The sequence below is a fragment of the Ascaphus truei genome, chromosome 1, assembly GCF_040206685.1.
Source record: "Ascaphus truei isolate aAscTru1 chromosome 1, aAscTru1.hap1, whole genome shotgun sequence".
Lineage (NCBI taxonomy): Eukaryota > Metazoa > Chordata > Amphibia > Anura > Ascaphidae > Ascaphus > Ascaphus truei.
The window spans coordinates 554,957,543-554,982,831 of NC_134483.1; the positions used below are offsets into that span (position 1 = coordinate 554,957,543).

Consider the following 25,289-nt stretch of genomic DNA (forward strand, 5'->3'; position numbering starts at 1 on the left):
AACCATCTTTAAACCACTTGCTGTTTTTTACCTTACTTGTTGTAAGTAGGTCATCTATAAGAGCCAAGTTATCTTATTGATAATCACGTTTTAGTTAACCCACTGCACTATGATATTTTATGTGTTTTTTTCTGGGTGTTCCTGATGACATCGCTCCCTTCTTGCCCTGGATCCTAACTGTGAAGACAAGGGTACAGTGAGAGCTGGGGACACCTGAGCAAGTGAGGTGCTCCAGGAAGCGTGACTGCAATACCTTGCAGTACTACAGTCTACTTTCCACAAGGCACGGAATGGGAAGAACAAGGTGTGATGTAGTAGCACAGTAAGAAATCAGTTGTACTGCAGTACCCATGGGACCCAAAGGGTCTGTGAAGAGACAGTCTAGAATGGGACTGAAGTGTGTCCGTGATCGTAAGACGGGAAAGACCTCACAGGTTATCCAGCAACACTCCCAACGGAGTAAGTTAAGGGGTCAAAAAAGAAAGGCCCAAGCCTACGAGCCTGCTGACTGTAATAATGAGGTGCCATGGGGTTAATAAGAATCTCACCCAAATTGAAGTTCTGAAGATAAATGGTGTGAAACCTAACACTGAAGGTACGCTGATGGAAAAAGGTCCAAAAGCCACCACCGCTAAAGCGGAGTCGCTGTCTTCACAAGAGAAGGCCAAACATTCACTGGCAAGTGAACGCAATGAGCTGACCGAGGTCAAGGCTCTTCTACATGGTAAGGGAGACTCTGAGTCAAAGAGGAAGAAGGCAGAGATGTATCTTCAGGATATGCTGATCAAGGTTACAGAGTGGCACAGAGTCCTGGAAGAGAGAGCTGATAGACAGCAGGATGCTCGGGAACCTTTGCAAAAGGGGACACAACAAAGGCGAAGCTTCAACCCTAGACTCAGGCCAACACAAGATAAAGAGGTAGCGAAGGACCAGTCTGCAGGCCCAGAAGACCTGGTAATTGTCCCGAAGGGAAATATTTTCAACTGGAAGACTAGGAAAAGACAGAAAAGAGAGGATATCTTTGGTGTGGGTGCACCGTAATTGTGCACTGGTCGCTCACTCCAGTAGGAATTGACTGGGGGGTGAGGATATGTGATAGTCACTAAATCAGTAGACTGGAATGGAGGATATGTGTACCTGCCAGCACTCAACAAGTTAACCTACTGCATGCACCTGCAGCCTAATTAAACAGGATTCCTGAGAAACTGCTTTACTCCACAGAGAGAGGGGGAGTGGAAGTTCTCCCAGCTGGGGAGAGTCTGGCTGTATCGGAACCTATGACTGGAAGAAGCAGGCCTGTGGGGTCCAACTGGGAACCACACCAAGGATAAAGACAAGGACTAACAGATAAGAGAAAACCCTTTATTTGTTTTAAAGGGGCAGTAGCCCCAATGTTTAGTGGCAAATAAACCACTATAGTTAAAACTTAACACAGCGTCTAGCGTCTTACTGACCCTGCCGCGAGGCTGTCCTGCCACAATACATACATAGGGACAGGGATATACATACATACATACATACATACATACATACATACATACATACATACATACATACATAAGGACAGAGCCATACATACATACGGACAGGGACATACATACATACATACATACACATATACAGTGGCGGATGCCTTTAGCCTCCTGCGGCTTTTTCCTCGCGATTTTAAAAATCGCGGGCTGATACGGTCTGATGGGGGCCGTTTTCGGCGCCTGCGGGCATTTCAATTGTTTAGCGCTATGCGCTTTCATTGTCTAGCGCTATTAGCGCTATCAGCTGGTTTCGGGCCGCGCAGAGAAGGCCTGTGAGATTCGGAAAACATGCCCGCATTTTTACGGGTAAGCAGGAGGTTTAAAGGGGCCGCGACAGTACTGTACATACATAGGGACAGAGCCATACATACATACATACATATAATGAGTGGTGAGCCTTGATTGCAAAATGGAGAACTTTGTAGGTAATTTGACGTTTTATGGTAAGTCGGGAGGGAAGTCTTTGTATTTACAATACGTTGGAAAATAAGCAAACTAGATGGGACTAATGGTTCTGACCTGCTTTCTAATTGTATGTTCTTATATTGTGTTACTGTCCATCACGTATGCTATTTTGTATTACGTTATGTCGTGCGTTATCTTCTTTGACTTCTTTATCACCTTGTAGTGTGTATTGTTATGCTATATTGTGATGTCTATAAGTCCCGCGTATTAGGGTTAGAGTTAGGGTTAGGGTTAGGGTTGACACTTAGGATTATGTTCTCACCTTGTAGTGTGTATTGTTATGCTATATTGTTTTGTCATATTATATTGTGATGTCTATAAGTCCATATTTGTCTGTTTTACCACAGACATAATAAAATGTATTGTTGAGTTTTGTGCTATTTTGTTTTGTTGTGTTATATTCTGTTCTACAGAGTTTTGTGTGGTGTTGTGATATATACCAGTCCATATTCGTCTGCTGCTGCCCCGATGGCTCTTTGTATGCCTCTAATTGCCTCTGGGTGTCCGGCAATCACAGACGTCCCTGTGTCCACGATAGAATCGCATCCATCACTGCACGCAATGACCTGTCCATCCAATGTGATACTACGAGAGAGGATAGATATTTATACGTTATAAAAACCAGAGCAAGCCTGACTCACACACACCTCAGGACCACAACTCATCCAGCATCTCCCAATTCTCTAACTGACACACACACCTCAGGAACACAACTCATCCAGCATCTCACAATGCTCTAACTGGCTCACACAGCTCAGGAACACAACTCACCCAATGTCTCACAATGCACTATTGACTCTCACACCTCAGAAGCACAACTTATCCAGCGTCTCACAATGCTCTAACTGGATCACTGTCACAGTTGACACAAACTTATCAACACTTTTTATATTTCTGAGTACTCGATTGAACACAACAAAGATCAAAATAAATTGTGATTTATTTCCTTGCTAGACAAACACACGACAACTTCAGAATACACTTAAAACAACACTTCCTGTGATGGGGAAACAAAATAAATTGACCTTTTCACGAAAGTGCAAGAAATGCAGTCTTTGGTTAAAGGTCCCGTGGCTAGATCGCAACTTGCCGATCCAATATCTTGGCCACCACAAAGTATTTCGTTGTAGTTCGTAGGAATTCGTTCGGGAGTCCCCAGGGCTAACGAATTCCGTAGTTTGCGGTAATTTATTGGTTGCGTTGGTATTAACCCCTAAGGGTTTTGTAAGGTATTGGCAACTCTGGGATAGGTGGGTAAAATTATTCCCACGGAGTGATTGGCTGCACGGGTTATGTATAGGAGTTTTAACCCTATAAGAATCCCTGCAAACATCGGGAACCAGATTCACCAAGTAACAAGATTCATGCAACTTTATAACATCGTAACAAGATTTAAGAGTTTGTAAGAACTGAGGTTCCAAGATCCAATACAGCAGTGGCAGAACGAATGAAGCAGCTCCGGCAGAGTACACAGTGATTATGACTGGCGCCACTGACCAAAGACTGCTTCCAGCTCTGTTTGCGAGCAACTCCCAGTCCTGGGAAATTGCTCCTAGAGACTTTACCTTTCAAGATTTCGTTTTGAGAACAAGATATTTAGTTTGCCCCCGTCCCAGTAAGTGTATTTTCAATGTAATTATGTAACATAGTTGTGGCAGTGAAGGGGTTAACCAGGCCAATAATAAAGGTATTATACACGGCTGATTAACCCTAAACCTTGTTGGGACTGAAGGGGTTAATAGGGTGGCCACCAAAATGCAATGTTTCCCCTATACCATATCTATTTTGTCCCTGTTTTGCAGCTCAGAAGCTAGCTGCAGTGTTATGAATGAATGAGAAAATGTGCAAACTGTATTCGCGACACAAGGGGGAGCTTCTAGCGCTGTACCAAGTGCTAATTGCATAAGCGTGCCTGCGAGTAAGTAGCGGCATTGAAGATGGGTATCATTTTCTAAACTGCAGACGTATAAACCGCAAAGTCAATGGAATAAGTGGTCTGCGGTCTAACTGAAGTACCTGAGCGCTACAATGTATCCAGCTGTCTTGTTATCCACTAAGTGGGAATTGGTGAACTGCTTCTGTGGTTAACGGTCAAAGCCAGCATGGATACATTTTATGCCGGCTTGTAACCCAGAACGAATATAGATCAAACCGCAACCCACATCACAGAGCCCATTCAATGAAGTGGATAACTTGCGCTAGGAAGGAACTAGCACTCTAATTTTTGTAATGCAGTTAGTGACAAATGTAACATGCATACACTACCGACACACTTTATTGAAGTGTGGTCGGTACCGCAAGCCGGGAAATCTCCCGGCTTGCTAGTGGCCGCCCCTCGGCGTGCCGCGCGTCATAGACGCGCGGTCACGCGTCATCGGGAGCGTGCGCCCCCTGCACGCGTGTCCAGGGGCTCCCCGAGGGAGCCCTGGTGTCCCGCGATCGCGGGACAGCGGCAGGGGGTTCCGGGGGACCCGGCGGACCCGGCAGCGGTAGGGAGAGCGCCCCGATCGGAGGGCGCTCTTCCGCTGCTTCGGCGCGCGCCTGTCACACTCGGGCGCGCGCCAGGCTACTGCTGCGGCACAGAACGGGCAAATGCTCGAATAAACTGTGCCGCAGCAGTATACCTATTGTTTTTATGTCCCCCACACATACAGGAAGTATATATAAAAATACCACGTGTTTCAGAGGGGTTTTAAAATGTAAAGGCAGGAACTCTTTCCTTCCAGTCCGGCAATGAATCCATTAACATGTCAATATGTTATGGATGAACGAGCTGAGGGATTTTTCATCTCTGTACTTCAAAGGGCACCCTGCTAAGTTGGTGCCCCAGTGTCTAGAGAAGTCAGAAGTTGAAAAGCCTCAGAGACCCTAGGTGTTAGGATGGCTGGGATAGTGCTAAGTACCAGATACCGGTGAAAAGTATGGGCTATTTACACTTGGTAGCCAAACCCCAGACTTGCTGTCACCAGGTAAGGGGTTGGGCCCAGTATGCTAGGCAGCTTAGGAGTCACCTAAGCGTCTGCTCTTAGCAGACCGGGAAGCAACTTCTGCCCTCTTTTTCAGCTACTGGCAAGTCGGGGATAGGTGGGAAAAGGTATTCCCACAGGATGATTGGCTGGGTATGTTAAAGATAGGACCATTAACCCTATAAAAATGCCTGCAGCCCGGTCCTAGTAAGATTCATCTCAGATTCACCAAGATACGTCCAAGCTACAGCGTCAGCGGTTCCGGAGTGTGAGGGGTTAACTACATCATAACGAAGATTTGCACCCCTCTTCCAGAATTCGTTTGAGCTAAAGATTCCCGAACAAATCCTGTAAGGACTAAACAAACATCTTTCCTCTGGCGGAGATACAGGGGTGGCAACTTGTGCCCCTAGCCGAGGACTGTCACACGGCTCAAATCACGCACCCACTTGCATGCGTGAATGGGTGCCGAGAGACTTTGTTTTCAAGTCATGCGTTCCGTGGACATTTGATTTTGTTTCCCATCCCAGTAAGTGTTTATCAAGTGTAATTGTGAAGATTTGTGTGTATGTCTGAAAATAAATAAATTACAATTTATTTTGCCTTCCTTATTGTGCTCAATCCAGAATCCCGGTATTAATGTGTTGATGAGACCTGGTCTACCGTGACAATAGTGTGTATGTCATTTGTGGAAATAAATTATAATTTATTTTATCTCTTTGCCTTGCTCAATCAAAGGATCCGTGTATAAATGTGTGTACTGGTCTCGGAAGACGCATGCGCGACGGTGGGGCGAATGGATGCTTAGTCTCTGAGCTCCGCTTCCACCGGCGCTAATTATTTAATTAATTTTGGCAAACGCGTGAAAATTACAGCAAAATAAACTTTAAACTGCCCCTGAACATCCAACGAAGGCATCAGGCAAAACTCTCCGCAATAAAACACAACCAGTCTCCACATATTTCAGGAAAGGAGAGACAGCACAAGGGGATAAACCGGAGACCCCAGCACAGCCCGCCATTCAAACCCAGACATGGATACCCCAGACACTGAACCGGGGGATTTAGAGATAGTGTGGCGCAAGGACCTCAGAGAATTTTGTGCACAAATGGAAAAATTCATTAAGACTAAATTATGGGCCATAAGGAAAGATATTGATGCATTGGGGGAGTGGACAGATTCACTGGAATCCAAGTGTGATTAGACTATTACGGCCCTGACACAGACCCAGAAGTTAGTGGCCACTCTGAACAACCAGGTCAGGTCTCTGGATGAAAAGATTGAGGACTCCGAAAATCGGGATAGGAGGTGCAATATCAGATTGAGGGGAGTCCCCGAGTCTTTATCTGACCCGGAGGAATTTGCATTTAAATGGCTGGAGCACCACTTTTCAGACAGGTCCGAGAGGGACCTCATGCTGGACAGATGCTACCGGGCTCTTCGGGGGAGACCTCAGAGTGGGGACCCCCCTAGGGACATAGTGATGAGGTTTCACCACTATTGAACGAAGGAGGAGGTGTGCAGGATTTCAAGGTAAGCCAAGGCCATGCAATTTGAACAAAAAACATTTCAGATACACCAGGATCTGTCCCCGGCCACCCTCACCAAAAGAAGAAATCTGGCCCCTATCAAAAGAAATTGAGGGATCAAAAGATCAGATACCGTTGGCTCTTCCATGTGCACTGATGGTGCTGAAAAATGGGGTATCACATACCTTGAGGCAGCTTGGAGGACGGCGATGGTTTCCTCAGCAAGTTGGGAGCAGCTGGGGCCACACAGAGTTCCCCTCGACCAGTGGCAGATGATGTGGGTGCACCCGTGCCCTCTTGGAGCAGAGCGGGAGTCGCCCGAGCAGAAGATGGAGCTGCTGTGGTGGTGTAAGACTCCATTTAATATCTCCCCCTCTTAAGTCGCCACATGTCGCCTTCTTGGAGGAAGGAGCAGCGGTCGCACGACTTCCGTTAGTATCCGGACCCGTCTTGGTCTTTCCCTGGACTCCACGCCATGGAAGACGGACTTTGAGAGCTGACCAGGTCTGCCTCTGACTTTTGGACGGCAGACTTCTTGCCCCCTTCCCCCGGGTTGAGCAGGAGCCGCGCTGGCTTTCAAAGGCTGAGCCGGTGACGTCACTGGTGTGAGACAGTCTTGCACAGGAACCTGGCTAGGTCGCCTTCTCGCGTGAAGATGGCGCTGGTGCAAACGATGACGCCATTTTGACGGGACATCTTCTTGCAGGGGGTTCTGGCTCAGTTGCCATCACGCGGGGGTTGACGCGGTTCTGGCCCTGCCGCGAAGGAGGGGACGACAGAACTACATATAATATGTCATCCGGGGTCCAGGGGGAGGGGGAGGGGAACCAGTAACCACCGTATAGGGAGCTTCCTGGGTGGGGGAAACAGAGTATGAGGAGAACCATGGGGATAGGGGAAGCCCGGTGTAAAACATATATGTCCAATAAGTCCGAGGATAGAGCCGGGGGGAGGGCGTAGAAAGGCCACAGGACTACGGTATCTCCTTGTCCCTGTTTGTGGTTTCCCAGAGTTCATAGGAAAGTTTAGCGGGGTACATCTGGATAGTTAATAAGGTTTATAATGTTAATACAGTTAATATAATTATTACAGCTGATTTTAGCAGATGCAGTCAGTTAGGATATTTTACAAGTACACAAGAAGCCACATAGTTTGATCTATACATGTATAGGTTTTATTCCATATACTCCAGATTATAATAGTATACTTTATTTCACCATAGGCGACATATATAGGTTATATATAAGTGTAGATAATTGTAAGTTCATTATACTGTATAAAAGTAATGATAATCGTAATGCATAGAAATGTAGCAGAATTATACTGAATAATATAGCTGATCACTAGTTGTTAACTGTGGATTGTTAATTATTTAGAGGTCTAATTAATAAGGCTCTATGATCTACGTGTGATCTATGACCATACAGTATCGTGGATAGTTATCTAGAATAGAGTTACATATGTTATATGGTTTATGTTATATCAGTTGTGTTATGTTATATATGTTTTATGTGTTATGTTATATAAGTTATGAGGCATAACTAATATTCCCCCTAACATACTTGGTATAGTATATGCATACTAGGTGGTATATATCTTTAGGAATAAGGTAATGTTACAGTTACATATAATGAGTTAGTCAAAAATTTTGCCGAAGTTGTTACAAAAGTTATTTTATGGAAATGCGCCAGTGGGATTCGACCCCGGCATCGTGCATGTGTTTCACGTTTTGGTCCCTATCGTTACAGGCCCCAGTACAAGCCCAAGGGAGATCAGTCCCTAGCAGGGGAGACTGGCCCCTTCTCAGGATTAGGCCGAGTGACCTGCTCTCTGGGCGTAAGAGCCGCACTCGGGGGACCCCGAGACAAGCTTTTGATATTATGTTATTTTCTTTTAATCGTATACCTGTTTTTGTTTTACCTGCGGTATTTTGTTTTGTTCCTTACGTGTTTCCCTACGTCATGTTTTTACTTCCTTTTCCCTCCTTTCCCTCCCCTCCCTCCTCCTGGGGGGGGATGCCGTTCCTGGCGGGGCACGGGGGCTGCGTTGGGTGGAAGTGCCACAGACATCTCTCATCTAAGTTCGAAGTGCGACAGAACTGGTGAGTCTATATATTTTAAGAGGCTACACATTTCACACATTAAGAAATGGCGTCAACTTTACTTTCCCATAACGTAAAGTGTTTTAATAGCCCAATCAAACGAAAGTTAGCTTTCTCTGATTATAAGAGAAAACACGCAGACGCAGAAGGAATAGCGCGCCTACATTTTTAGACAAAGATTTCTCCCAGTTCTACCTATCCTCAGCAACGGTCAAAAAACGGAGGGTGGCTATTCTGTTCAGTAACAAAATTCCATTCACTGTCCAGTCGATTAAGCGAGACAAGGACGGTCGATTCCTCATTCTGGTGGGTATGATATGGGAGCAGTGTATCACGCTGGCCTCTGTCTATGCCCCTTGTGAGCAGGATGCGGCTTTCTTTGATAGCTTCTTCCAGATCTTGAGTTCCGTCACTAGGGGCTGTATCGTGCTCGCAGGGGATATAAATATGGTTATGCAACCGAGCCTCGACAGATCGGGGGGGGGGGGGGACTGGCTCAGACAATAAGAGAGCAGTGGCCTCTTTGTATCGGGGCCTCAAGGCCAACCAACTAACCGATATTTGGAGGGAATTACACCTGGTAGATAGGGACTATACGTTCTACTCCCATCCACTCGACTCTTATAGCAGAATTGATTACTTTTTTGTCTCTTGTCAACTGGTCCCTATGGTTTCCTGAGCTGGGATCCATGACATTTCATGGTCTGACCATGCACCGATAGAGCTAAGGTGCAATCATATCCGAACCAGTAGGCCAGGGGCGAACTGGAAGCTCCATGAATCAATTCTAAAAATCCCAGAGATCTGTGATGCTATAGGTAACGAAATAGACCAGTTTTTCCATACGAACACTGGCTCTGTGGAATCCCATTTGGTACTATGGGAGGCTCACAAAGCGACGCTGAGGGGCACATTAATCAGCATCACAGCGAGAAGAAAAAAAGAGAGAGGGATTCACAAATTGCCTCACTCCAAACAAAATTACATTCCCTCTCAGCAAAACAGAAAAGCAGCCCAGATTCTCAATCTCTACAAGAACTAAAAGACACCAAAATTGAATTGAATATGTTAGTGACCTCCAGGGCGGATAATTCATTGAGTTGGTCAAAGAGGAAGTTTTACGAAAAAGTAAACAGGCCGATACAATGCTGGCCCGGGCTCTACGAAACAGGCAATCTAAGTTTAACATCCAAGCTATACGCTTAAAATCAGGCACCCCCACGGCCAACCCTAAGAAAATAGTAGAAGAATTCGGTTTGTTTTATGAATCTCTTTATAATGGAGAGAAGGTGGCAAGTAATGTTAAAATGAGCGGGGCGTTGAGAGATTTCTTAGCAAGCTCAAATCTGGGGAGATTGACGGAGGAGGATAGAGAGGCCCTGGGTGCTGATTTCTCTATCGAAGAGGTGTCACAGGCCATCAAAGAACTCAAGCCATCAAAGGCCCCTGGACCGAATGGCTTTTCGGGGCTATATTATAAGAAATTTGTTAAATTGCTCGCCATAAGGTTGCTCCATATTTCCAATGCGATTTTAGCAGGAGCTCCCATCCCCGGGGAGATGCTGTGGGCGTCTATATCTCTAATTCACAAGCTTAAAAAAAAAAAAAAAACCCTGATGAAGTTCGCATGCGCACGAAACGCGTAGGGTCTCAGTGCATGAGCTACACTGGCGACACACTTTATTCGAGCTCGGCTAGTCCCACGAATTCGGGTATACCCGGGTGTATTGAGGTTTATGACTGTTTTCTGCCCGAGTGCATTGAGGTATTTTCCGGCAGGGATTGAAGCATTTTATTCCCGCTGGCTGCAATACTGCACAGTACATATATATATACTGCATTACAATTCATGAATTTATGCCATCTGGTAGACACGCGAAGCATTGCAGCCTATTAAATCCTAATCATTATCATTTAACAGATCAGCCGCCCGTCAGCCAGGCATGAACCCAGGCTGGGAAGGCAAATGCAACGGGGCTTGTCAGAGGTGAGGAGCGGCGCATTCCAGGTATCTGCCAGGTACATACTGGGTATTTGCTCGAATAAAGTGTGTCGGTGCAGTATCACGAACTCACGCAAGCCCCGTGGTAACGAGCAGTACCCTGTAGCAGTAGGAAGAGGCTGTTCCTCCAAGGCATGCCCTAGTGATGAGGCATCGATCTAGGAAGTGCGACAGTGTCGACGTGGTGTTTGGATCTGCCAGAAGCCACCGGAGGATAAGCTGATATCCACAAAGACTGCAGCTCACTGCGATTTTACTCCCAAATTTTTGTGAGTAGGATTTTGGTTTCAGACCAACCGGACCAGTTGCCTGTCAATTGTTCATATTTGTTATTTTATATTGATTGTTATATTAAATTAGCTCTTTTTATAGTCAGCCTTGCTTATATTTGTTCATTGTTGTATATTAGTGTTTCTGTTGTATGTTTTACCAGTAAGCAGTTTACACTATGATATGTTTTCTGTTTATATTCCACATACTGCTGCGGCAGAGTTTATTCGAGCATTTGCCCGTTCTCTGCCGCAGCAGTAACCTGGCGCGCGCCGGAGGGTGCCGGGCGCGCGCCGAAGCAGCGGAAGAGCACCCTCCGATCGGGGCGCTCTCCCTCCCGCTGCCGGGTCCGCCGGGTCCCCCGGAACCCCCTGCTGCCGTCCCGCGATCGCGGGACACCAGGGCTCCCTCGGGGAGCCCTGGACGCACGTGCAGGCGGCGCTGACACCCGATGACGCGTGACCGCGCATCGGTGACGCACGGCACGCCGAGGGAGTGGGGCTAGCAAGCCGGGGCATCCCCCGGCTTGCGGAACTAGCCCTGCTCGATTTAAACGTGTCGGCAGTGTATGATGCAATATCTGGCCGTGGACTATCTACTATTTTGGAAGTGCAAATATTGAAGTAATCTTCTACATCACACTCCATTTGGACTTCAAATAGACTGTATTTGGACAATTTTGGCGCCGGTTTGTATTTTGTTTTCCGTAATTCACAAGCCTAGCAAGGATCCGCTGGATTGCAAAAGTTACAGGCCAACCAATATCTTTAATTAATACCAATATTAAAATATACGCTAAATAGCTGACCAATAGATTGTGTCTAATCCTACCCAGACTTATACACCCAGATCAGGTCGGATTTATTAAAAGGAAGGTAGGCAGCAGATAATACCTGACGATTTATTGATCTGGTAGAATTGGCTAATACAAATAACACGCAAAGTATGTTGTTAAGTCTGGATGCAGAAAAGGCCTTTGATAGGATAGACTCGCCCTACTTTTGGAAAGCTCTGTCTGGCAAAGACCAACACTAAGGGACTTACATCACAGTTGTACAGAGAGGTGATTGGTTCTGTTGGTCCAAAGCAGCAGATGCCGTCATTCAGGACCCAATGGGAAACAGACTTGGGAGAGACCCTGCTGGAGGATGAGGAGTGGAACGCTATATATCTGGCCACCGCGAAAAGCTCCATTTGCACCACACTAAAGGAGAACGCATAAAAGGTCCTTATGAGGTGGTACCTCACCCCATTGAAATTATCTAGGTTTGTGCCAGGATCCTCCCCGCTGTACACTAGGCAGTGCGGGTGATCAGCTGACCTGTTACATATGCTGTGGTCCTGCCCGCGGATCTCCCCAATATGGGATCAAATTACAAATTGGATCCAGACAATTTTCGACCACACAATACCCCCAGACCCATTAACAGGTCTTTCCAAAGTAAACAATAAGTTAATAGCACATTTTGCAATAGCAACGCGGTGCGAGATCGCAGCATTATGGAAACGCCCTGACATTCCAAGTATCCCAAAGATTCGGAATCGCATGTGGTTTATCTGCCAGATGGAAAAGTTCACAAGTTTAGTTAACGACTCTGGCGCCAATTTCCTAAAAGTCTGGACTCCTTGGTTGGCACAGACAGACATCCCCGGGGTTGAGAGTAACACAATCTGTCTATAATAGTTATAGGTGCGTTCTTCCTTGGGGTGGAAGCTCAATTTGGGTCATGCTAGCAGATACGGGGACGTGGGTGCTTCAGATTTAACCTGTATTGGATGATGCGGGACCGAGGGGGATCGTCCTATGTCGGCCTGTGGGTCCCGTTGGGGTCGGCGCCCTCTCCCCACCCCCCCCCCTCTTCCCTCCTTACCTATTCCTCTCCCCCCCCTTTTTTTTTTGTTTGTGTGTGTGTGTTGATAATTATGTTGATTATTATGTTGCTTATTATTTAGCTAATGTGTATATTCGTATCATTTCACCTTGATTCACCCTGCTGAGTAGGGCCCGAAAAGCCAAGCGATCCCATTATGAATGCTTCATTTCCCGGTTAATATTGTTTACATGATTATGTAATGTGAGTTATGTATTGTATACTCAATAAAAATGTTAGTTATTAAAAAAAAAGTGCTGGTCTCCCGTGACACTGGTACATGCAGTTTTATCTGTACATGCAGTATTATCGGTACATGCAGTATTATTGGTACATGCAGTATTATCTGTACATGCATTATTATTTGTACATGCATTATTATCGTACATGCAGTATTATCTGTACATGCAGTATTACTGTATTTCAGGAGACGTTACTCACCTGTCCACTGTGATCTGCCAGTATTTCTGGGCTGTGACAGGCACCCACTGCAGGCTTCCAGTGTAATAAGAAGAGTCAATTCCACCAAATATCACTGCACTCCCCGTGTCACTGAAGGGTAACATAAATATTTGCATTAATGGGGGGAAACTCTGCTAGAGCAGGCATGATCATGGGTCTACTCTAGGGCAGTGGTCCCTGACCTATCATGTATAAGGCTTCAAATTAACAAAAATATTAATTCATGGGGAAAACTTCAGCCATTTGCTCCTCCAGGGTACAGTGCGCTTTGCGGCCTCCTTCAGGGTAGAGCACGCTTTGCGGTCTCCTCCGAGCGTGCTTTGAGGCCTCTTGTAGGGCAGAGCACTGCTTGTGGGCCTCCTTCAGGGTAGAGCGCTGCTTGGGGGCCTCCTTCGGGTTACAAAGCGCCTGGAGCTTCCTCTAGAGCACCAAACCTTGCCGCCGTCTCTGAGCAGAGGTCCCTGATTTATCAAGTTTAAGGCCCTACACAGGGATCTCAGATTGCTGTGAGATAGAGGAGGTCTGAGACATGGAAATGCAAATGGGACAATATACTAGTTTAATAGGGATATCAATAATTGATGAAGAAGAATTAGAGATGATGGTAGACAACAGGCTTATCAATACAAAAGAGAACGGGATATTAACATGCATAAAACGGGGTATGGATGGCAGGGAAGACCACATCATTTTACCATGGTATAAGTCTCTAGTAAGACCACACCTTGAATTTGGAGTAAAGTTTGTGGAACCTTGCTACAATATAGAAAAGACATTATGGAACTAGAGAGAGTGCAAAGAAGAGCCACCAAATGAATAAATGGGTTTGACAATCTGATTTATGAGGAGAGGCTAGCTAAATTAGATTTATTTACATTAGAAAAGAGGTGTCTAAGAGGGGATATGAGGGCATCTTAGAAGAGCTTATAGCACTTGCGCATGTGTGGCAGGCTGCTCAGCCGATTTCAGCCAACATGGTAATCGTGACATTGAATTGCTATTGGATTTTTATGACAACAACTCGCGATTGCCCACTTGAGTTTCTCGACGGTATTGCAGACAACGCTAAAATGCCATTTTCTAATCCGGACAAAACGATAATCAACCCGTGTGTTTAAGCCGGCACGATAAAAAAAAATTGCGCGCGCATGGGTATTCCAATCTACACACCGCGTTGTGTTCGAATAATGGCCACTGCATCAGAAACTAGAACTACAGGCCAACCTCTCTTCCAACAATACTATTCAAAGTCATGGGAAAATGTGTTCACTCCCAATTAAGCGATTACTATACACTGGCGACACACTTTATTCGAGCTCGGCTAGTCTCACGAATTCGGGTATACTCGGGTGTATTGAGGTTTGTGACTGTTTTCTGCCCGAGTGCATTGCATTATTTTCCAGGCAGGGATTGAAGCATTTTATTCCCGCTGGCTGCAATACTGCACAGTATATATATATATATATATACTGCATTACAATTCATGAATTTATGCCATCTGGTAGACACGCGAAGCATTGCAGCCTATTAAATCCTAATCATTATCATTTAACAGATCAGCCGCCCGTCAGCCAGGCATGAACCCAGGCTGGGAAGGCAAACGCAACGGGGCTTGTCAGAGGTGAGGAGCGGCGCATTCCAGGTATCTGCCAGGTACATTCTGGGTATTTGCTCGAATAAAGTGTGTCGCAGCAGTACCAAGACAAATATCCCTAGCCAATTCCAATCTGGCTTCCGCCCCAAACACTCCACCGTAACTACCCTGCTAAAAGTTTGCAATGAGATCCAGTGTGGAATGGAACGGGGACAACTCACTGTGCAATATTCCTAGATTTTGCCAAGGCTTTTGACACAGTTGATCATGCTATCCTGCTTAACAAACTCCAATGCTATGGAATAGGGAAGCATGCTTTAAACTGGTTTCATTCCTACCTATCAGGTAGATCCCAACATACAGTACCGACCAAGTTTATTCTAATACGGCTAGAGCCGCAAGCCGCGAGGTTTCCCGGCTTTGATGGCGAATCCCCTCGGCGTGCTGCGCGTCACCGATGCGCGGTCACGCTTCATCGGGAGCGTGCACGCACGGCGTGCGTGCCCAGGGCTCCCTGAAGGGAGCCCTGGTGTCCCGCGATGTGGGGGATGCGGTGGGGGGCTCTGGGGGACCCGGTGGACCTGGAGAGGGGAGGGGGGTGCCTCGATCGGAGGACCAATCTTCCGAGGCTCCGGCGCGCGCACGGGACACCTTGGCGCGTGCCCGGTATCTGTCGCGACCGAGACCGGGTAAATGTTAGAATAAACTCGGCCGCGACAGTATGTCTATCTCGTTCACTAACTCCAACCCCTTGGATATGTATGTATGTATGCATGCATGTGTATTCTCAACAATCCAGGAGGAGCATATGTGAGGAAATAAAGAGAAAACAAAGAACAAATATAAGTGTAGATGTATCAACAATGAGGTGGATGTAGATCAGAATCTTGGCTCTAATGGTGTTCCTACTTACAAGAAGAGGAATATATAAAAGCCTTTTGCAAATTGGGCTGCAACCCCCTTGGTGGTAAAGATGTGGGATTCCTCTCCAGGCTTTAACCCTCAGTGGAACGGACCGGTATGTGAAGGAATGGGAGAAAAGCACTACATAGCGCGATCATGTGGGTATAATACTTTATAAAAAAGATATATAAAATGTGCACTTACAATGTGCTAGATAAAAACAAGCATTTTACACAATCATAGTGTGTTGTGGATATGTCACCGGTCTCACCGCCTTCTCCTGGATGCACCAGATGTCCCTGTCTGCAGTTCAGGATCGCAGCTTCACTGTGAGCTATCCTTCCTGGTTGGCGTCTGACGTCACGGCTCTGTGATGCGGAGAGAACTACGGATCCTCCACAGGTTCAAAATCCTTCACTCTACGCGTTTCGCCCAGCTCACTGATTGTGGCTGCTTCCGGCTTCGTCAGGAGTGAAGAATCTAACGAGCTGCTCTACTTTATATACCCTACACAATTAGAAAGTACTGTGGCACCTGTGTGCATTATATTTGGGCATGGTTGGACTTAGAACTGAATCACCAAGAGACATCACATAGTTATACATATATCGAGACACTATAAAACATCATCAAATTTAGAGTTGAGATAATGATTAACTAGAGGGGGATCATAAAGGGACAGTCCCTATTTTTGGTTGAGGAATAATTTGATCACATTAATTAGTTTTCAAACAAGTTAATAGACGTGTTAAAGGATATGAATTCATTCAAATTACTTTCTGAATGGAGGATTTGTATCTAATCAATTAGTATTACAATCAGATTATGGGGAGGAAAAATTCTTAGAGAACAAGGGATTCATTATATTATATTTACTAGTAACACTTATTTATTAGTGACACTTTAATTACATGTTTATACATATAAGTAGGTACCAGATTGCTATTATTTGGTACACTTGAGGAATGGTAACAATTCATATAAATTTGAGCAGCAAATTTCGGGGTGAGATTATGCTTATTAGAAAATAAAATATAAAATATGTGACTATATATTTTGTATATATGTTTATATAAATTCATAAGGGGTGATGACGTTTCATTTACATTTTCGTTTTCATTTACAATTTCATGGTGCCAGCAATTTTATCCCAGAGAGTTATAACTCATACATTTTCATAAGACCAGTAGTTCATTACCAAAGTCTTTTACACAATGATATCAGCTTATGCTGTCTTCAAACAACTACTTGTTATACAGATCAAATAATAAATTAATCTAAATCTATCAAGGAGATGTACTAGCTGTATTCTATACTTAATAACAGTTTTAAACAACTTGTCACAAAAATACACATATAGCAGGTATAATAACGTTGAAAGCTGTAATAAGAGATGAAGCAAGAAAAAACATCATTAGAAGGCATGATTACACAAGAAAAGGTGCCAGATCAATTTCCGCATTTAGACCAAGGGGACTGAGTGTTTTCAAGCGATGGATCCAGAATGCTTCTCTTTTTAACAACTCAGAACCCCTGTCTCCTCCCCTCCAATGTGGTATTACATTTTCTATAGCTTTAAACTGTAAGCCTGTCGGTTCTCCATTATGGCATTCTAAGAAATGCTTTGGTATCGTGTGATTGATTAATTTTCGTTTGATACCACTTAGATGTTCAGTAATCCTAGTGCGAACAGGTCTTATAGTTTTTCCCACATATTGTAACCTGCAGGTACATTCCAAGAGATATATTACATGGTCTGTCCTGCAGGTCATAAATGTGTCTATATTGAAAATTTCGCCTGTAACTGTTGAGGTGAAGTGTTTGTAATCTGGTGATAGGAACCGGCAGGCTACACAGTTTTTACACCCGTGAAATCCCTTCATATCTAGCTAATTTCCCTTCTTAGTCCCTTTTTCTCTAAGGGCACTTGGGGCCAGTTTGTTCTTGAGATTTTTTGTTTTTTTGAAAATTATGTTGGGTCTATCTGGAATGACAGGGCCTAAGACAGGATCATTTTTTAGTATTGGCCAATGCCTAGAAATGATGTTCTTAATGTTCCCTGCATCTCTGTTGTATTCAGTGAATAAAGCAAATTCAGAATTTCCAGTTGTTCTCTTACTCTTTTTATTCACTTTTAATAGTTCGTTTCTATCAATATTGTTTACTTTCTCCCTTGCTTTTGTGATTAGTTCTGGTTTGTAGTTTTTTCAAGAAATTTATTCTGTATTTTATCCGATTGTTCATTGCATTGATCTTCATCTGTACAATTTCTTTTTATACGAATAAGTTGACTAGCTGGTACATTATCCATCCATCTGCCAAGATGGCAACTATCTCTCCTGATATAATTATTTTTATCTGTATTTTTGAAATAAGTTTTAGTTTTCAACAGATTGTTTTCCACGTAAATGTTTAGATCCAAGTAATTGATTGATGAGTGATTCCACTCATTGGTGAAAGTGAGATTGTGTGCATTTATGTTCATACTCTCCAAAAAGGTGATTAGACTGTTTTCACCCCCACCCCAAATAATAAACACGTCATCAATATAACGACGTTCGCCCTCCAGTTACGCCAATCTGTTTGTAGCAGATTGGGAAAAAGATAACATCTGGCAGAGCAGTGAGCTGGGCGCGAACCTCGTCCTCTATCGTCGTACAGAAGTTCTGCAAGAATCATTTGGGTCTAAAAATGGGAGGAATAAGCACCCCGAGTCATTATTCACATTAACAGAGAACACTTACTTTTGTCACATTAACGCATTATTTGCTATCAGATTGAATGTTTCTGTTGTGTTTGTTTAGTTTATATTAAAGAAGAAATGGATGGGGTAATACAGTTGGCATCAAGGATTTTCTGTGATCAATTATTCTCCAAGTGCATTAGAAGAAGTATACGGTTACAAAGCTGCAAAATGTCCATGATTATAAAAGACAAATCACCTTTTAGTCATGTGAACCCTATTGAATGTTACATTTGCCATTCTTCTGCACATATTGTTATATTATAAAGCGCTCTCAGTTTTATCAAATTAAAATTTTAAAACCTGTAACAAATCTGCACCACTCTCTCCCCTATATCCCTTTCCACACTCTCTCTCCCTCTCTGTCTCCCTTTACCACCTCTCTACACCCCTCTCTCCACCCATGTCTCTCTCTACCTCTCTGCCCGTGCCTCTCTCTAGCTCTCTGCCCGTGTCTCTCTCCGCCTCTCTGCCCATGTCTCTCTCCGCCTCTCTGCCTGTGTCTCACTCTGCCCGTGTCTCTCTCTGCCTGTGTCTCTTTCTACCTTTCTGCCCACATCTCTCTGCTCGCATCTCTCTCAAGCTGTGTCGCTTTAGCTCAGTCTGTGTCTCTCTATACTTTTCCGCCCATGTCATTCTCTCTCAGCCCGCATCTCTCTCTGCCCGTGTCTCTCTCCACCTCTCTGCCCGTGTCTCACTCTGCCTGTGTCTCTCTCCACCTCTCCACACATGTCTCTCTCTGCCTGTGTCTCTCTCCACCTCTCAGCCCGTGTCTGACTCTGCCCGTGTCTCTCTCCACCTTTCTGCCCATGTCTCACTCTGCCCGGGTCTCTCTCCACCTCTATGCCCGTGTCTCACTCTGCCCATGTCTCTCTCCACCTCTCTTCCCGCGTCTCACTCTGCCCGGGTCTCTCTCCACCTCTCTGCCTGTTTCTCACTCTGCCTGTGTCTCTCCCACCTCTCTGCCTGTTTCTCACTCTGCTCATGTCTCTCTCTGCCTGTGTCTCTCTAGCTCTGTCACTCTAGCTCAGTCTGTGTCTCTCTCTACTTTTCTGCTGTCATGGTAGAGGGGGGTTGGCCCGGGATTAAAGGGGTTACACCCCATTTGGCCCCCTCCCTACTCTCACCTGGGAAGCAAGGGATTAACTGGACTGTGGTCCAGCAATGTGTTTTTACCTTGCTTCAGCATCCTAATGTATATTCCCCTGTAAAAATGTATTGTTTCTGTTCCAGTGTTGCACCAACACATACACTGGGATTGATGCAGGAGGCTTAAGGGGTGAATGAGCTACAGGTTAGGAAAATAAAAATGTGTGGTGTCTTTTCAGAAATATCTGGGCTTCAACAGGCTTGATTGAAGTTGGGTGTGAAAAGTACAAAGGGGGCTTAGTGTACAGTATGTTAATACCTAATTAGCAGGCCAAGGGTATATTGGTGGCAGAGACAGCTAGGACCCAGGTCTGGGGCATTGGGTGTGAAATATAGCACCTGTGACAAATGTTCTCTACACAGGGGGCCCCGCTTCAAAGGATTTCTTGACAAGGGGTTATGGGGGCCAGGGGTGCGGTTACGCAAGGAGATATCAGAATGAGTGACCTTATTAAATATAAGAATATTATGAGATGTCCTCGGCTGAACGTGCTACAAATTACATATGTGTATTTGTGGGGCCAATTTGCACATAATGATTACAGACACATGATGTCTTGCAGGTACTAAGAGACAGATATTAATATCTCTCAATTTTAATATTACACAGTAATATTTAGTCGTATTGGGAGCGTCATGCATGCCGGAATGTATTAATATTCTCGCGTGACAGTAAGTACTACTGAACTGAAGTTATGAAGTTATTTAGATAGGAAAAGCAGTTTTTAAACGTCCTTGGTGGGAGGAGTTTTACTCTGGGGAAAACTGTCAACCTCACCACTGATTTATGAGAGGGACTGGGTTTAGGTTGTGTTCAATGGGAAATAATTGTATATAAACAAGGCCCAGCCTATGGCTATTGTCTTTCGTGTCTTCTGTGATTTTCAAGATTGCTGTATGAACTGCTAGTCACGATTTCTGACTATTTCATCAATTCCATCTTAAGTGTCATATTTTGTTTGTTATTTGTACTATCTTGTTGTGTTCACCTTTTTCAAGGAATAAATTATATTTTATATATCTAAGCCTAATTCAGTTCAACCCAGGTATTTTTGGTGTAGTATTATAGCCTGTCACAAAGTTACTGTCACAGGCATATAATAAAACTGGTGGCAGCGGCGGGACTGAATTGGAACTGTATTACAGTGTACTGCGGGATTCTGTAATATAGTGGGAACTCAAGAGTAATTGCGAGTTCCTGGGACTAAAGATATTGAACACACAGTGTACAACATATAACACAAGATATGGCACCTTCTCACTGTTCCCCTACTTGTGAGAAGCATTGCCTCCAGAACCAAAGTGCCGGCCATCCGTGTGACTGGAGCCGAGCACCGAGACCGGAGGAGTGCATCAAGTCGGCGTGGGGATCAACAGCCGGCAAAGCTGAGAGAGAGGTAGCGATCGGTGAGCATGAAACCCGGCCGGCTGAGCAAAGAACCACAGCTGCAGCCGCTGTAACCACCAAACCGCCCGGAGAGCAGGGAATGGACCCAGCACCGGGACGGCAGAGACTTGGGGAGGGAGCGGGTGGTCTCAGAGACCACGGCAGTCTTGCACCAGGAGAGGTAACGGCCGTTGCGGCGGCCCGTCTATTTTCCCTGAAAGAGCTAGCACTGGTGTGTGCGTTGGGCAAGACGTGGTTCCCGGCGAAGTGGACCCAGTTCATGGTATTGATGCTGCACCAACCCGCTTACCCAGAACCCGGCGCTCAAGCAACTCCGCTCTGGACTCAGCAGCCCCTTGCAGGGTGTAGTCCACCGGCGGTGGAGAAGCTCCGGCACGAGCCAGGCCCTCAAGCAACTCTGCTCTGGACTCAGCAGCCCCTCGCGGGGGGTAGTCCACCGGCGGCGGAGAAGCTCCGGAATAAGCCCAGCGATCGAGCTCCTCCGCTCTTAATTCAGCAGCCCCTTGCGGGGGGTAGTCCACCGACAGTGGAGAAGCTCCGGCAGGCGCTGCGGCACTGCCAACAAACTGGCCACAATAATGCCCAGTGTCCAGACCGTGCGTGGTCGGGCGAAGAAGCCCCTCAGGGCCAGCGCTCATGAGCTGCGGAAAAGATGACCCTGTTAGCGGCATCCTCTGATGGCTCCCGCCCAGCCGGGGTGACAACCCTTCACGGGATGCCCCTGGGGAACCTGGCCGGGCTGCATCGGCAACAGCAGCGGAGAGCGGCGGCCATCCATTGGATCCCGGCGGCGAACCAGCAGCGGAGAAGAAGCTGCCATTCCGGCATCCTGCCGGAGGCAATTTTATTTGGGGGAGGGTTGGGGTGTGCGGGAGGTGGGTATTTCAACTTTTTTGGCGGAGTCTGCGATTCCTAGCGATGACCGGAGCCCCACGATCTACACCGGCGACCCTGTACCAATGCAGGGTGCTGTTGTGGCAGCTACCCGGGGCTCGCCCGCGGCAGCGGCGGCAGAGCCGCGATTCCGGCAAAGTGCCGGAGCCCTTTCTGAGTGGGGGGAGGGACAGGGATTGCGGGAGGGGGTTATTTTACCTGGTTTGGATGGAGCCGTGTTACTCCACAAAGACCTGGGACCCTTGCTCTGCACCGTTGTACCTGTACCAAACCCGGGTGCAGTTGCGGCAGCGGCCCGTTGCTTCCCGGCCCAGATGATGCCGGTGGCGTCCACTCCAGTCCCCCTGCAATCGGGACCAACGAAAGCGGCGGTCCCTGCGGGGACAAGTGAGGTGAGCCAGACAAAGTCGCAGACAGACTCCGACTTATTTTTCCCTATGACTGTACCCTGTTGTTTCACTATACGGGTGACCGGGGGGTGGCAGGAGATAGGGGTACCAGGGGAGGGGAAGGAAGGGCAGCTGGTAGGGCAGGAAGATTTCCCCATTACCCTGGCGGAGCAGCAAGGGGACTCTCAGTTAAGATCCCCACTGTTGCAGCCTTGCTATGGGTGGGAGGTATCAGGGGTTGTGGCAAAGTTAGACCACCCCAGGGTTACCTACTGGCCAGAGGCTAAGGTGGGTGCATCTGCACCAGCAACCCTGAGCTCACCTCCGGTAATGGGGGCACAGCTTCAGGGAGAGGGGCTAGCCCCGTTAGCACCCAGCTCTATGGTAGGATTGCCTAGGAGAGGGTTGGGTGGGCCAGTAGGAACCGGGGAGGGAGAGCAGCAAGTGAGCCATCCAGGATTGCATCTTCACTGATGAGTCTACTGTGTCGCTGGAGAGATTTGCAACCATTGCGTTCCACAAAAAAGGACGCATATCTTTGAAGCCGCGGCCAAAACACCCCATGACGCTGCATGTGTAGGGTGCCATCTCTAGGCGTGGACCAGGGTGCATTGTCATCTTTAAAGGTAAAATATATCGAATATAATGTAGCCTTATGCACTGTACTTTACTAGTGTAGCCTTACTGTATGCACTGTACTGTACTATTGTGCAGTTTTTTGAGCACTTTTCTTTTCTTGCTATAGGAATCATGAATAAAGCTTTCTTCCAAGACAACATTGTGCCTGAGATAGTGTAATACATCACACATGAGTTCCCCAACGGTCACCGCTTCTACCAGGACAACGATCAGAAGCACACCGCGTCAACAGCGCAATTCCTTGAGCGCGGTATCAACTGGGTGAAGACGCCAGCGGAGTCAGTGCAGTAGACCGTGTCCCATTTTTGTTCCCCACTGTTTTTACTGTGTACTGTATCTCTTAAAGTAATTGTCCTTTTTTTCCAATGACAGATCGCCAGACTTCAATCCGATCGAAATGGTCTGGCATCAACTGAAGGACCATATCCGGAAAGTGGCGAAACCCTCCAATAAGGACGAGTTGTTGAAAGGCATAATGAGTTTTTGGAATGATGTACTCACCGTGGAATGCTGCAATAAATATATAGACCATATTGCCACTGTGTTGCCCATTGTGATAGCGCAGAATGGGCAAGCATCAGGAAAGTAGTGCTATGCTGTAGTATTGTAAGTACAGTATGATACAGGTAAGTATGGCACAGATTTTTTCTTTCCCAATAGTCAGAGTATACAGTAGTTACAGTTTTTTTCTTTACAGAGAGAGCAGCACCAGCCATCAGGTTACAGTACTCTACATACTGTACAGTACAGTAGTATTTAACAGTAGTCAGAGTATACAGTAGTTCCAGTATACAGTAGGCTAGTTTGCAAGTACTACGGCAACCGCCTACTAATTGCTCAAGCAGCACCAGCCATGTACAGTACAATACATCACACAATGCCATAATACAGTACGCACATAACTGCACAAATTTTTTGTTTTCTTGTCGTTTCAGGAAAAGGGTGACCTGGTGGGAGGTGGGGTGCTGTGTCCAGTCTACTCTACTCGTACAGTCATATAAACAGCAGAAGTGATGTACACAAAACCGCTCCTCTTTCAATGAACTACTGTACTGTTCACAGAGGGAGGAACAAGATACAGACGGAAGAAATAATATTACTATATACTGTATATATATAGTATATATATATATTATACATTACAGTATATATTATTAAATAATATTCTTATAAATGTGCATTATTCATATTTCCCCATGTTTTAAAAATGTTTTCAAAATGATTATCCAATTTCATAAAGACAGTATTATGTATTATTCAGGATTATTTTTATTTTTGTCTTTTATGGTTCCTGATAAAATAAAATGAATATTTATTAACATTCCTGCTAATCATAATCATTGACAACAACTTTCGCTGTGCAAATCAGATTTACATTTCAAAATCGAGATGGGATTTTCCAAAGCGTTAACATAAACTATGCCTCAAAGGTTTGGGGGGGTGAGTCATTTGCATTAATCAGCTAGCTCCCATGTCTAAAAGGATTAGAGTACATGCAGGCAGTGTGAGGTTTTGACGCTTAGCTATGGACGGATTAAAAACACAATGACTAACTAACTAACTTCAGAAAAAGTATGACTCTGTTGAGAGAGGGGGTTGGGTGACTCATGCGCAGTAAGCAGCAAGCTCCCATCTCTGAAAGGATTAGAGTACATGCAGGCGATAAGAGTTTGTGTGTGCGTGGGGGAGGGATGAAGGATTAGTTGTGCATCAGTTCAAAGAAATAACATACAGTACTGTACTGTAGAGTACAGTAATTTCAAAAGGCAGTTCATCATAATACTGTAATTTGATCCCTACACCTATACAGTACATAAAAAGCACACACATCAACCATGAGCAGACAAATGCACAGATTTAATATCGTAATATCAAGATTAAGATTGTTTTTGAAGGCGTGTGGATAAAATAACAGTTAAGAGTTACAGGCGCATGAGCAGGAATAAACTACAGTAGCTCCCATCCAAAAGAGGATTACACACAGGCGCATACTGTAGAGAGGTGATGCTCTGTGCAAATCAAATTCGAAAGCGCAATGACTAACACGCAGGCGCAGTGAGGCTTAATAGCACTGCTATGGACGGATTAAGAACACAATGGCAAGATTCAGAAAATTAACGACTCTGTGGCGAGGGGGGGTTGAGTGACTCATGCGCAGTAAGCATCTAGCTCCCATCTCAAAGAGAATTACAAGCAGGCGCAGTGAAGCTTAATAGCACGGCTATGGACGGATTAAGAACACAATGGCAAGATTCAGAAAATGAACGACTCTGTGGCGAGGGGGGTTGAGTGACACATGCGCAGTAAGCAGCTAGCTCCCATCTCAAAGAGAATTACATGCAGACGCAGTAAGGCTTAATAGCATGGCTATG

General features: G+C 45.6%; 1 protein-coding gene across 1 annotated transcript in view; it reads right to left on the bottom strand.

Annotated features, from left to right (window-relative positions):
• LOC142466876 (pepsin A-like) overlaps positions 1–25,289 on the bottom strand; it is a 138,496-nt gene that overhangs the window by 50,519 nt on the left and 62,688 nt on the right. Inside the window, exons 5-6 of the mRNA XM_075572477.1 lie at positions 13,178–13,288; positions 2,438–2,582 (exon numbers count right to left, since the gene is read on the bottom strand). Of these exons, the coding sequence (XP_075428592.1) occupies positions 2,438–2,582; positions 13,178–13,288 (256 nt within the window). The remainder of the gene's footprint in view (positions 1–2,437; positions 2,583–13,177; positions 13,289–25,289) is intronic.